Source organism: Ipomoea nil, unplaced genomic scaffold (genome assembly GCF_001879475.1).
Source record: "Ipomoea nil cultivar Tokyo-kokei standard unplaced genomic scaffold, Asagao_1.1 scaffold1770, whole genome shotgun sequence".
NCBI lineage: Eukaryota > Viridiplantae > Streptophyta > Magnoliopsida > Solanales > Convolvulaceae > Ipomoea > Ipomoea nil.
Genome location: NW_017618198.1, coordinates 3,890,859 through 3,906,192, shown reverse-complemented (window position 1 = coordinate 3,906,192; position 15,334 = coordinate 3,890,859). Strand labels below are relative to the sequence as shown.

The window sequence follows — 15,334 nt, the reverse complement described above, 5'->3', positions numbered from 1 at the left end:
TCTATTAATACTATCATCTTCATATTCCTAATCATCCATTTTAATTTGTAAGAAATCAGGATACCACATCAAACTGGAAACTACCACATTAAGATACCACATCCATTTTATTATTATTATTATTATTATTATTATTATTATTATTATTATTATTATTATTATTATTATTATTATTATTAATATTAATTTAATTCCATATCCATATTATTATTAATTAGTAATTTTTTTTTATAGAATTTTCCTTTTTTACTGGTATCATTATTATGGCCTTTTTTTTTTGTTTGGCAATCTTGCATTTCCTTTTCTATTTTCAATTAATTAAGAATTCTTTTTTATTTTTTTTCCTATTTTATTGATTATTATTAGTTTTAATTATTCAGTGAATTACAGATTCTTTTTTATTTTCATGTTTTACTGCTAACTTTTTTACTAATTATTATTAGTATTAATTAATCAGTGAATTTAATATTCCGTGAATTAAGGATCTTTTTTTTTCCTATTTTACTACTAACTTTTTTACTGATTATTATTTGTATTATTAATTAGTAATTTTTTTCTTTCTTTATTCTTTGGGCAGGAATGCAAGGAATGAGGATTTTGTTTTTAATAAGAGTATAGATAGACTATAGAAATTTTATAAATATATTTCTTAATAATAAAAGTTCAATTACATTATATGATTTTTACATAAAATAAAAAAACATGTAACAATATATAGACTTTATAGTAAATATGAAGATATGCTAAAATAAAAATTACCTAATTAAAAAAAATTAATTTTTTTTTCATGCCTCAACATAATCACATGTTATTTTCATCTATAATCAAATCCATATTCACCTTCATTTTTTTTTTTAAAATACTGTCATCTATTCATCTTCATTTTCTAATCATCTATTTTAATTTGTAGGAAATCAGGATAACACATCAAACTGGAAACTACATAAGAGGATTTTATTTTTATTAATAGTATACATTATTATTATTATTATTATTATTATTATTATTATTATTATTATTATTATTATTATTATCATTATTATTAATTTAATTCAATATCCTTATTATTATTAATTAGTAATTTTTTATATGATTTTCTTTTTTACTTGTATCCTTATTATGACATTTTTTTTCCACAATCTTGCCTTTCCTTTTCCATTTTCAATGAATTAAGGAATCTTTTTTATTTTCCTATTTTACTGATTGTTAGTAGTATTAATTAATCATTGAATTATGTTTCCTTTTCTATTTTTAGTGAATTACATATTTTTTTATTTTCTTATTTTACTGCTAACTTTTTTACTAATTATTGTTAGTATAAATTAATCAATGAATTTTATTTTCTTTTCTATTTTCCTTGAATTGAGGATCTTTTTTTATTTTACTATTTTACTGCTAACTTTTTTACTGATTATTATTATAGTGTTATTAATTAGTAACTTTTTGCCTTTTCTATTCTTTCGGTGGGAATGCAAGCAAGGAGGATTTTGTTTTTAATAAGAGTATAGATAAACTATAGAAATTATATAAATGTATATCTTAATAATAAAAATTCAATTACATTATATATGATTTTTACATAAAATAGAAAAACATGTTACAATATATAGACTTTATAGTAAATAGTAAGATATGCTAAAATAAAAATTACTTAATTACAAAAAATATTTATTTTCATGCCTCAGCATAATCACATATTATTTTCATCTATAATCAAATTCATATTTACCTTTTTTTTTTTTGAATACTATCATCTTCATTTTCCTAATCATCTATTTTAATTTGTAGGAAATCAAGAAACTACTTCAAAATGTAAACTATATAGGAGGATTTTATTTTCATTAATAATAATAATAATAATAATAATAATAATAATAATAATAATAATATTATTATTATTATTATTATTGTTATTGTTATTATTTTTAATTTAATTTCATATCGTTATTATTATTAATTAGTAATTTTTTATAGGATTTTCCTTTTTTACTGGTATCTTTATTATGACCTTTTTTTTTGCACAATCTTGTCTTTCCTTTTTCATTTTCAATGAATTAAGGATCCTTTTATATTTTCCTATTTTACTTATTATTATTAATATTAATTAATCAGTGAATGCTATTTACTTTTCCATTTTCAATGAATTGCGTATTTTTTTTATTTTCTTATTTTTGTGCTAACTTTTTTTACTGATTAATCAGTGAATTTCATTTACTTTTCCATTTTCCATGAATTAAGGATTTTTTTTATATTTTACTGCTAACTTTTTTAATGATTATTATTACTATTATTATTTTTCATCTATAATCAAAACCATATTCACCTACATTTTTTTTTTTTTGAATACTATCACCTTCATTTTCCTAATCATCAATTTTTATTTGTAAGAAATCGGGATACTACTTCAAACTGGAGTATGTATTATGATATGAGAGTTCCATTATATTCTATAACATTTCTTATACATTAATTACACATGGGATACTAAATAATATCTTTAATGTATGTTTGGACCTACATGTGCAATAGTGAACAAACCCAAGAGTTAGAGATAGATGAACACAAGTAAATTCAAACTCATCATATAAAAAAAATCAATTTCCGGTTCGGCAAAGCGCTTCGTTGCCTATGAGGAGAAGAGTTTGATTTCTGATAAGGAAAACGCCGGTCCTTCCTTGCTGTCGGAAAATTAAGAAATCAGCTTTGTAGTCAATGTTACCAGGGTCTCCATCAACGCCCAATCCGTTGGATCCTTCGGCACTAAAAACACTTCAAGCTACAATTGCAAAATAATAATAATAATAATAATAATAATAATAATAATAATAATAATCTTGAAAATTGTATAAAAAAATACTTACGTTTTTATGAGTGCAACACCAAGATATGATTCCACAGAGAGAACAGAAATTAAAGAAGATGAAAACAGTGCAAAAGAAAAAATTATGATTTCCAAACTCACCAATCCATTATATTTATAGGTAGAAAATATGAGAATTATGATTATATTAACCTAATTTACTACACAGAATTTACTTTTTAAATGTATGTATACACCTAAATTTAATTTACTTTATATAATGTATGTATACACGTAAATTTCTTAATACTTTACTTTACCAATTACCTAATATATATTATTCATACACCTAATATATATTATTACTTAATACTTGATATCTCTTAATCTTGTATATAATTTCTAACCTAATATATATTATTACTTAATCTGCACATGGAATAATCCCTTGATCTTATATATAATTTCTTTAATTTACTTAATCTGCACATGGAATATCCCTTAAAATCTTATATATAATTTCTTTAATTAATTAAATTTAGATATTACACAAATGCCCCTAAATTTTGGAGAGAAAATTTGTGAAGGGGGATTTTACTTTTATAAATATATAGATATAGATTTTATTTTATACTTGAACAATAATATTTTTATTATACTTGAACAATAATATTATCAATTATATTATATTATAGAATATAATACCATATATAATATTACCAATTAATAGATTTTATTTAATTTTCATTTGACAATTACTTACCAAATAAGTTTTACTACAAAAGTTTTGGGGGGAAAATTTGTTAGGAGAATTTTACTTTTATATATATATATATATATATATATATATATATAGATATAGATATATAGATTATAATAAGAATTCGAATGTAGAATTATAATACAAATAAGAAAATAGAAAACAATATATTCTATTAGAATTGTATTACACTATTCTATTAGAGATAGTATTACACTATTTTACAATATTATAATAAGAATTCGAATGTAGAATTATAATAAAAATAAGAAAATAGAAAACAATATATTCTATTAGAATTGTATTACACTATTCTGTTAGAGATAGTATTACACTATTTTACAATATTATAATAAGAATTCGAATGTAGAATTATAATACAAATAAGAAAATAGAAAACAATATATTCTATTAGAATTGTATTACACTATTCTATTAGAGATAATATTACACTATTTTACAATATTATAATAAGAATTCGAATGTAGAATTATAATACAAATAAGAAAATAAAAAACAATATATTCTATTAGAATTGCATTACACTATTTTACAATATTATAATAAGAATTCGAATGTAGAATATAATACAAATAAGAAAATAGAAAACAATATATTCTATTAGAATTGCATTACACTATTTTACAATATTATAATAAGAATTCGAATGTAGAATTATAATACAAATAAGAAAATAGAAAACAATATATTCTATTAGAATTGTATTACACTATATTCTATTAGAGATAGTATTACACTATTTTACAATATTATAATAAGAATTCGAATGTAGAATTATAATACAAATAAGAAAATAGAAAACAATATATTCTATTAGAATTGCATTACACTATTTTACAATATTATAATAAGAATTCGAATGTAGAATTATATACAAATAAGAAAATAGAAAACAATATATTCTATTAGAATTGTATTAGAGATAATATTACACTATTTTACAATATTATAATAAGAATTCGAATGTAGAATTATAATACAAATAAGAAAATAGAAAACAATATATTCTATTAGAATTGTATTACACTATTCTATTAGAGATTATATTACACTATTTTACAATATTATAATAAGAATTCAAATGTAGAATTATAATACAAATAAGAAAATAGAAAACAATATATTCTATTAGAATTACATTACACTATTTTACCGCAAACCACGTAGATTTGTACAACATAAACCATAGATAATTTATGCAATCAATTGCACACAGAAGAACGAGAATTTAGAAAGGAAATTAACTAATCATTATTTATTTATATATATTATAAAGCAAGTATTGCTTCTTTCCCCCACAAAAAAATAAATAAATATAAATAATAATAATAATAAAATTAAAAAAAAAAAAAAAACAAAAACTTAGTATTGTACTAATTCCAAAATTGTAAAGTTTATAAAAGTTTGGATCCCATACAACTTACAATTCGTAAAAGTTTCGATCCCATACAACTTACAATTCGCCAACCCTAACAAAGCTACTATACATTGGTATTTATTGTTTCCTTTCATCTTCAAGAATCCAAACCTCTGAAATATAATTCTGCTCCGATCTGTTTTCTTTCAATGGAGCTGATTCCCGGTCTTCCCAACGACGTAGCTCATGAATGTCTTATTCGGATTTCGTTTGATCAGTTATCCAAGGCTGCATCTGTGTGTAGAGCATGGAACGCTGTGATTAAACAGCCGGAGTTCCGCCGGCGCCGGAAAGCTTCTGCTCTAACCCGACCTGTCATTGTCATGGCTCAGAGAATGGATGGTTTAAGAGAATCGGATCCGTCGTTTTACCGGCTCACGCTATTCGAGCCGGTGAAAAGGCGTTGGCGCAATTTTCCGCCGATACCGGAGATGGCGGAACGGATGCCGGTGTACTGTAGCGTAGTAGGAATTGGAACGGAGGTGGCGGTGATAGGCGGTTTCCACCCGGTTACACGGCAGCATCTGAATTCAGTTTTCATCTACAACTTCTTATCCGCCACGTGGAGGCGCGGCGCCGATATGCCATGCAAGGGTCGCGCGTTCTTCGGATGCGCGGCATCGGCGGCGGACGACGGGACAGTGGTGGTCGCCGGCGGTGTGAACTTGGGCAACAGCGTGTTGAAATCAGCGTTGGCGTACGACGTGGCAAGGGACACGTGGACAACCTTGTCGGACATGTCATTTGGGCGAATCGAGTGCACGTGTGTGTTCCACCGTAGCAAGTTCCACGTACTCGGCGGCTTTAACGATCCACATGACTTGGATTCCAAACAACCTGCCGAAACACTCGACCTTGTAACCCGACAATGGTGCCTAAGCGACATAGTCACAGATTATGAGATCATATCGAAGCGAGATATTTACGTGGAGGTTGGAGGGATATTATACACAATTAAGGAAAGACATGACGTGATTGCATTAGAGGACGCCACATGGGTGTTTGTCGCTCGGGTCCCAATCTACACATCTAGCGTGGTATATGTGACAGGGTGGCCGGGGAAGATTATGGTGATTATTGGAAATACAAAATATGGTGCAGCTAAGAGAGCTTATGTGCTGGAATTGAAAACTAAGAAATGGACCAAAGTACAAATCCCGAGTATCGTGGCAATGTTCAATCCAGTTGTTGTATACACATCTAAAAAGAACAATTATATTTTGCCCTTAAATTAGTGTGACAAACACTCTTTTTCTTTTTCTTTTTTGAATACATTTGTCTTAATTAGATGATTGAGATTCAATTATTTACAATGCGTTACATTTCGTGTTTACAATATATTTTGGAAAGAATATATATGGTCTCAAAGTGAAAATGTGATGCATTTCAATTGTTTTAAGTTTCTATTAGAGATTTGTACAAAACAAAATGTGACATTGAAAGTTATGCATTAAACGTGGCAAAAATAATTCCGTTAAGTAAACCAACTACCAAGGAAAACGCTTTCGGAGATCGAGATTTGTTTTTCATCGAAAACGAAGAAGGCCGAGGATATGCGATGACATCAAGATTATTACCATTCCATTTAAGTAAGAGAATTAAATTTGATAGATATTAAATTGGAGATATTTCATAAAAATAAATAAATAATATACTTTGGAGAATTTTAGACCCTTATTAATTTAAACAAGTAATCTTTTTTTTTTTTACCATTCAAGTTAAGAGAATTAAATTTGATAGATATTAAATTGGAGATATTTCATAAAAATAAATAAATAATATACTTTGGAGAATTTTAGACCCATATTAATTTAAACTAGTAATTTTTATTACATTGTAGTATCTGTTCATATACTTTCTCAATCTACTGAAACACAAAGAACCAATAACGCCTCCACTGCACAGGGTTTTCTTAGTAAGGTTTTTAATGAGACAACCAATGTATCATATGATGTCATAAATATCATGTACTCTTTTTCTCAGCTAAGTTTTACCAATGTATCATATGATGTCATAAATATCATGTACTCTTTTTCTCAGCTAAGTTTTTTTACACATAATTTTCCTAGTGAGGTTTTTAACGAGGCATGAATATTTTTAAATATAATATCCATATACCTTGTGTTTTTCTTGTCTAGGTTTTTTTCCATAGGGGTTTTCTAACAAATTTTTAATAAGGCAAAGCGGTGGTCAAATAATGTCCAAAGGGGAGTGTTATAATATTTCATTTATTATGGATAATATTATTGATTTGTAAGAACATCTGTAACATTATGTCATTTAGTAAAATACTTAATGATTATACATGTATATATATTCACATATTGGAATAATAGAGGTGCGGTTATGTGTGGCTTATTTGTATTCTTCATCTTTTCTCTACCTTCTTTATCTACATTCCCATTGATCAATATGTTTGAGCCAATAGGCTGATTACAACAAAAAATTAATATGATTAAATTTTTTAAAGGATACACTGTGATCTTGTGTGGCACTGTAAATTATACTCTATAATAAAAAAAAATATTTAATATGATTTTAGACGTACGTGATAATCAAGATAAAATAATGAATGAGTGTAAGAATGAATGAAGATGTGGCACATGAATTAGTTTCTAATTTATTGTACTTGTGTAGTTATATGTATGTTTTGTTATGTAATTTTAAAGTTCAAGTGAGATATGTATAAGTGTCAATTGTAACTGAGCAGCTGAGCTCGTAATACAATTGGCACTTGCACACATCTCACTTGAACTTTAAAATTGCATAACATGCATGTAACTACACAAACACAATAAATTAGAAATTAATTTATGAGAGATGTAGGTGTTTGAGTGAGGTGTGTACTAGTATCAATTGTAATAAAGAAATCGGAGTTGGAAGTATCTCAAGGCAATAATAATACGGTGTAACAATATAATACGGAGAGAGAAAGAGAAGAGTTGGTCTTGTAAGTTAGATTTTTTTTTCCCAGTGAGTATGCGTGAAAATAATAATAATAATAATAATAATAATAAGTAAAGGACCTTGTGGTCCAATGGCATCAAATTGAATTTTACTTGAGAGATTGTGGGTTTGAGTCTCAGGCGCTATTGATTCTTTGTGTTTCGTGCGTCAATTTGCAAATTAGGCAATTTGTTTATATGCCAGGTAGCTCAGAGTGGTTTATTGGATTAATGAAAAAATAATTTTATTATGTTATTTGGAATAAAAAAAAATTTAATAGTGTTATATTGTATTACGAATATAAATTTGAATGTAAAATTGTGAATAGGAATGTTGGAAACAATATTTTCTCTTAGGCAGCTCATTTGTTAATTAGGCAATTTGTTTATATGCCAGGCAGCTCAGAGTGGTTTATTGGATTAATGAAAAAATAATTTTATTATGTTATTTGGAATAAAAATTTTAATAGTGTTGTATCGTATTACGAATATAAATTTGAATGTAAAATTGTGAATAAGAATGTTGGAAACAATATATTCTCTTAGCTAGGCAGCTCATTTGTTAATTAGGCAATTTGTTTATATGCCAGGTAGCTTAGAGTGGTTTATTGGATTAATGAAAAAATAATTTTATTATGTTATTTGGAATAAAAATTTTAATAGTGTTGTATTGTATTACGAATATAAATTTGAATGTAAAATTGCGAATAGGAATGTTGGAAACAGTATATTCTCTTAGAGGGTGTTGGGAATGTAAGATTACCTTGTGTGTTTGGTTTGGATGATGTAATATAATATTACCTTGTTTGGTTCAAGGTTATATTTTAGGTTATATGGATCAATTTACAATAATGTCCTCAATATATATATATATATATATATATATATATATATATATATATATATATATATATATATATATATATACATACATATATACATATACATATATATAATGTGTGTATTTATTTATACTAGTATTTGCACCCGTGCGATGCACGGAATGAATTTGTTGTAATATATGAATCGATATATAATTATTTAAATTAGAACATCAAATATATATTATATAATGCAATTAAGGATATTGTTTGGATCGTTTATATATTTTGATGTTATCATTGCTTGAATTTGTGCAAATAATTGCTCAAATTAATAGCTAATGTTTAGATGTACGCAAACGGTGCTATAACTTTAAAGATTTTATTTATCATTATTTAGTATTTTCATAAATTAGGCAAATGTCCTCGTTCTCTAACAACTCAGTTATAGAAATGAATTGGTATCCTTATTCATTTGTATGGAAGATATATGTTTTTTGTCTAGATATATAGCAATATTTTCATTTAAAAAAAAAAACTTAATATCACCGATTATATTTACACATTATTGAAACCTCTTTGTAGACGACATTGGTAGTGACAAGACAATCTTGTTCATCTCTGTCTAGATATAACACCTTCAATCCATCAGGACGGGTTACTTGAGTTAAAATATATAATGGTAGAATATTACTCAATTAGTTATCGTTTTATATTTTCAGTCAATTAGTGATATCAGATTCATTTTCAGGCAATTATTCTTTTTTATTTTCAGTCAATTATAATATCAAATGCAGTGATATTTTTACCTAATTTTCGTTCCATTTTTAATTGATGATGTAGATGTTATTATTGAAATATTTTCGTTCCATTTTTAATTTTCCTTTACTATTCTTTAAAATATGCATTTACTATTGATAATGTAGAATATTATTATTGAAATATTTTCCTCCAATTTTAAATTTTCATTCCATTTTTAATTAAAATGCAATGATATGATCATTTTTTTAGTCAATCATGGATCATTTTTTATTTGCAATCAATTATTAATATTTATTTCCTTTTATATTTTCAGTCAATTATTATTTTTTCAGTTAATTAGTCAATTAGAATATAGATGTAGTGATATTGTTACCTAATTTTCGTTACATTTTAATTTGATAATGTAGAATATTATTACTGAAATATTTTCGTTTCATTTTTAATTACATTTACTATTTTTTAAAATATGCCTTTACTACTTGATGTTGTAAAATATTATTATTGAAATATTTCATTTCTATTTTTAATTTTCCTTTACTTCTTAAAAAAAAAAAAAAAAAAAAAAAAAAAAAAAAAAAAAAAAAACTTTGAACTTCTCACTACTTGATGGGCAAGCAATTATGTTTGTAAACATTTTCAAGAGCTCATCTTTCCAAACATTTTCAATGTGATATCAAAATGATCTTATATCATTCTTCGTATTTTTTTTAATTTTAATTTTATTTTGTCAATCGTTTTGTTTGGATTATTATTATTATTATTATTATTATTATTATTATTGACGATTTAAATAAAATTGAGATTGACAAATTAATCACCAAATTTTAACAAATTCGTCATTTTAACAATTTATCTTTAATCAAAACACTAAAAATATTATTTAATAACTCAGTAATTTGCTCTAAACTCCTAAAAAGTAAAACAACACATACATTTTGGGTTAATCTTTCCCAAGCCCCAATAATAATAAATAAATAATAAATAATAAATAATAAATAAATAAATAAATAAAAACTAAAATAAGAATACAAAGGTAAAACTTCTTAAATAAGAACCTTTTGACTTCGCAATACTTGCCCACATTGATGGGCAAGCAATTATGTTTATAAGAGGATCATTGCTCCTCTTATATATAGAGGAGCTCTCTCTTTTCAAACATTTTCAATGTGGGATCAAAATGATCTCACATCATTTATAAAGGGTGGCTCGCCCTTGTCTTTTTTTTTTTTTTCTTTCTTTTTTTTTTTTTGTTAATTTTAATTTTATTTTGTATATAGTTTTGTTTGGATTATTATTATTATTATTATTATTATTATTATTATTATTATTATTGTTATTATTATTATTGTTGTTATTATTATTGTTGTTGTTGTTGTTGTTATTATTATTGTTGCTGTTGTAATTGTAATTTGATTATTTGGCAAATTCGACAAAATTTTAAAAAAATTCGTCTGTTTAACATTTTATATTTAATCAAAACACCAAAAATATTATTTAATAATTTAGTAATTTGCTCCGAACTGCTAAAAACTAAAACAACTCATATACATTTTGGGTTAATCTTTCTCAAACCCCCTAATAAATTAAAAAAAAATAAAAAAAAAAACTAAAATAAAAAGCCATTAAGATAAAGTTTCTTAAATAAGAGCCTTTAGACACGTTGGGCTTCAATATGTTGATAAAGTTTACATGTAACAGGGTCAATCGAATAGTTATGCTGTGGAACTGTGTCCGCATTGCGCGCAATGTGGACACAGTTCTATGTTTATAATTACTGAACTATATGTTCATTATTATAAAGCTATATATTCATAATTTTTGAACTTCATATTCATAAGTATTGAACTCTATATTCATAATTACAGAACGTCAGAACTCTATGTTCATAGTTATTGAACTATATGTTCATAATTATAAAGATATATGCATAATTTTTTAAATTCATATTAACAATTATTGAATCTCTATATTCATAATTACATAACTATATGTTCATAATTATGTTCACAACACTATGTTCATAATTATAGAACTATATGTTCATAATTTTTGAACTATATAATTATGAACAATTTTTTGAACCGTGTCTACCTTGCAAGGTGGACACAAATCCACAGCATAATTTGCCAGGTCAATAGTACTAAAATAAAATAAAATAATAATAATAATAAAAACCTTTGGACTTCTCAATACTTGCTCACATTGATGGGCAAGCAATTATATATTTGTAAATGCTCATCTTATATATATAGAGGAGCTTAAGAGCTCTTCTTTCCAAACATTTTCAATGTAGAGATCAAAATGATCCCACATCATTTACAAAGGGGAGCCACCTTTGTCTTCTTCCTATTTTTTTAAATTTAAATTTTATTTTGTATATAGTTTTGTATGGATTATTGTTGTTGTTGTTGTTGTTGTTATTATTATTATTATTATTATTATTATTATTATTATTATTGTTGTTGTTGTTGTTGTTGTTGTTGTTGTTGTTGTTATTATTTTAATTTTATTTTTATTTTATTATTATTATATTATTACATAGGATTTTTATTATACTTGAACAATAATATTATCAATTATGTTATAGAATATAATACCATACATAATATTACCAGTTATCCAAGATTACCAATTAACAGATTTTATTTAATTTCCATTTGACATTTACTTACCAAATAAGCTTTACTACAAAAGTTTGGGCGGGAAAATGAAACATGATGATTTTGTTTTTGTTTTGTTTTGTTTTTTTTTTTTTTTTTTGAAAAGTGATGATTTTGTGTCTATAATATATATATATATATATATATATATATATATATATATATTAATTATTACCCTAATACTTAATTTATAATTGTGACTTCAAAATTCTTATTTTATTATTAACATTAACATTTGATTAGTTTTATAAAAAAAATGTAAATTTTAAATTGTGTATGAATAAATTTAAACTCTAATCCGACGCATTTCCTTATATGATTGTATAATTCATTGTATATACATATAATATTTAATTGTATGTATATAGGAAAATTCAATAATATAATTTCATTAATTATAATTTATATTGATATATTTATAATTAAAAAATTACATTTAAACATTTTAGAAAGTAGCATTTTAAATTTTGCATGATTATTATAGTGCATAAGTGTATGTATGTATATTTTAAAAATTAGAAATATTCATGTTTTGTTAATTTAATAATTTCACTTCTTTAATTATATTTCATATTTTATCAATTCTAATTTAATAAAATTGCCACAAATATTTCTATGGAACAAATCTTATATTTCTCAATTTCATTAATTATATTAGTTATTAATTATAATTACCAAATATTATGGCAATTACCATAATAATTTCATTAATTATATTAATTATAATATTTGTTCTAATCTCTCGATATTTATATATACCCGGCGGAGTATTTACGTCCAAAAGAAAAAGTTACCATGCACAATATATATTACCAATTATGCAATATTATCATTTAATAAATTTTAATTAATTTCTATTTTACCTTTGCTTATCAAATATAAGTTTTACTACAAAAGTTTTGGCGGGAAAATGAAATAGGAGGATTTTACTTATATATATATATATATATATATATATATATATATATATATATATATATATTTGATTAGTTTTATAAAAAAAATGTAAATTCTAAATTTTGTAAGAATAAATTTAAACTCTAATCCGATGCATTTCCTTATATGATTGTATTATTCATTGTATATACACATAATATTTATTAATATGTATATAGAAAAGTTCTATAATATAATTTTATTAATTATAATTTATATTGATAGATTTATAATTAAAAAAATTACATTTAAAATTTGAAAAAAAGTTGTATTTAAATTTTGCATTATTATTATAGTGCATAAGTGTATGTATGATTAGAAATATTCATGTTTTGTTAATTTAATAATTTCATTTATTTAATTATATTTCATATTTTATTAATTGTAATTTAATGAAATTGTCACAAAGAAAATATATATACTTTTAATTTTATATTGATAACCATAGTCTATGTATATACTTTAAGAAAATATTCATTATTAAAGAGGGGATATAATTTAAAAAGTAATTTATTTATTAGATTACCTAATATAATTGTCTTACAAATTGATTCCATGCTACTATGTACAATTCATATATTTGAAAACTTTTTAAATCGAAATATCTATTAATTGCCTTAATAGTTAAAATAATTGTTAGTCAATCAATATTCAATAGTACTAAAAGTATTATTTGAATTTTTATACATAAGATATAATATTATTAAATCAAAATAATTAAAAATAATGTGTCCATATTACAAAAGATTTTATAATAGTAATTTTTATTGCATAATAGAATTTGGCAATTATTTTAAACATTGTTTATGGTAATTATTGTATGACATTTAATACTAAAATTATTAGGTAGAATTTTTATAATTAAGGTATAATATTCTTAAGGTACAACATTGCTTATATATGGTTTACCCGTATTAACCATCACTATATTAAATTAATATATAATTCTTTTAATATAATATATTATTAAATCTAAACATATGATTAATATTTATTCAATATTATTACGGAAGTATTACAATTATAAATTTTACTTCGTATTAAATTTTAAATGGCTTAGCATATCGAAACAAAAATGGTAAGTCAATAACATTATTTTACATTAGTAAAGTGGATTTATATCAAGGAATGTCAGATGAAGAATAAAATCAAAATAATACTCCATTGAAAAAAAAGCCACAGTACTTAATCATTTAAAAACAAAAAAAATTTAAATGGCAAGAAAAACGTCTTGAAGGGAGAGACAAACTATTATTACAAAAAGTTTATACTTTAAAGACGGAGAAATTGAATCGAAACAAAGTCCAACGCTTTGATATATTGACAACTAAAAAATGCTTTTAATTTCATTTTGGTTTTTATTGTATTCTTAGTATGCTTCCCTCTGTAAGTCTATATCTATTTACATATACACATAATTCGTCCCTCGATCACAAAACTTTATCATCTTCATGAGCAAGGAACTCTATTGCTTCTCGATCAATCTTTCTAGATCCATATCTTCTCCACACAAATAGACAATATATATATATATCAACATTTTTTCTTATGAACCACTTTTGTTGATTAAAAACCATAAAATACAAAAAAAAAAAAACAAAAAAAAACAAAACAAAACAAAACCCAAAAAAAAAAAGAAAAAAATAAAAGAAATTAAGATGATGAAAACCTCACGAATGCAAATCACGTATCAACCTCAATTGTGGAAGATCACATGATGATTAGAAGTCTATTGCTTCCCATCAATCTTTCTAGATCCGTATCTTCTCCACACAAATAGACCAAAAAAAATATATATATCAGCATTTTTTCTTACGAACCACTTTTGTTGTTTAAAAATCAGAAAATACAAAAAAAAAAAAAAAAAAAAAAAAAAAAAAAAAAAAAAAACCAAAAAAAAAAAAAAACAAAACCCAAAAAGGGGAGAAAAAATAAAAGAAACTAAGATAATGAAAACCTCACCAGTGCAAATCACGTATCAACCTCAACTGAGAAAGATCACATGATGATTAGCAAAAATCAATGAAATAATTAACCTTAGTTGGGATTGTGTATGGTCATATAAGGTGTATTTATACACAATGGATGAGATCAAAATGGTTTAGTATTGAAATTATAAAATGGTCAGAGATCTCAAGAAAGGTAAAATCTTTAATATTATTAAAACTAAACCATTAGGGTTCTGTTACCAAGCCTCTTCCTCTCCAATTTC

General features: G+C 24.1%; 1 protein-coding gene across 1 annotated transcript; it reads left to right on the top strand.

Moving 5' to 3' along the window:
* The first annotated feature begins 5,147 nt into the window (after positions 1–5,147).
* LOC109192317 (F-box/kelch-repeat protein At1g80440-like) lies at positions 5,148–6,233 on the top strand. Its single transcript, XM_019342889.1, has one exon. The coding sequence runs from the start codon at positions 5,148–5,150 to the stop codon at positions 6,231–6,233; it is 1,086 nt and encodes a 361-aa protein (XP_019198434.1).
* Positions 6,234–15,334: the final 9,101 nt, after the last annotated feature.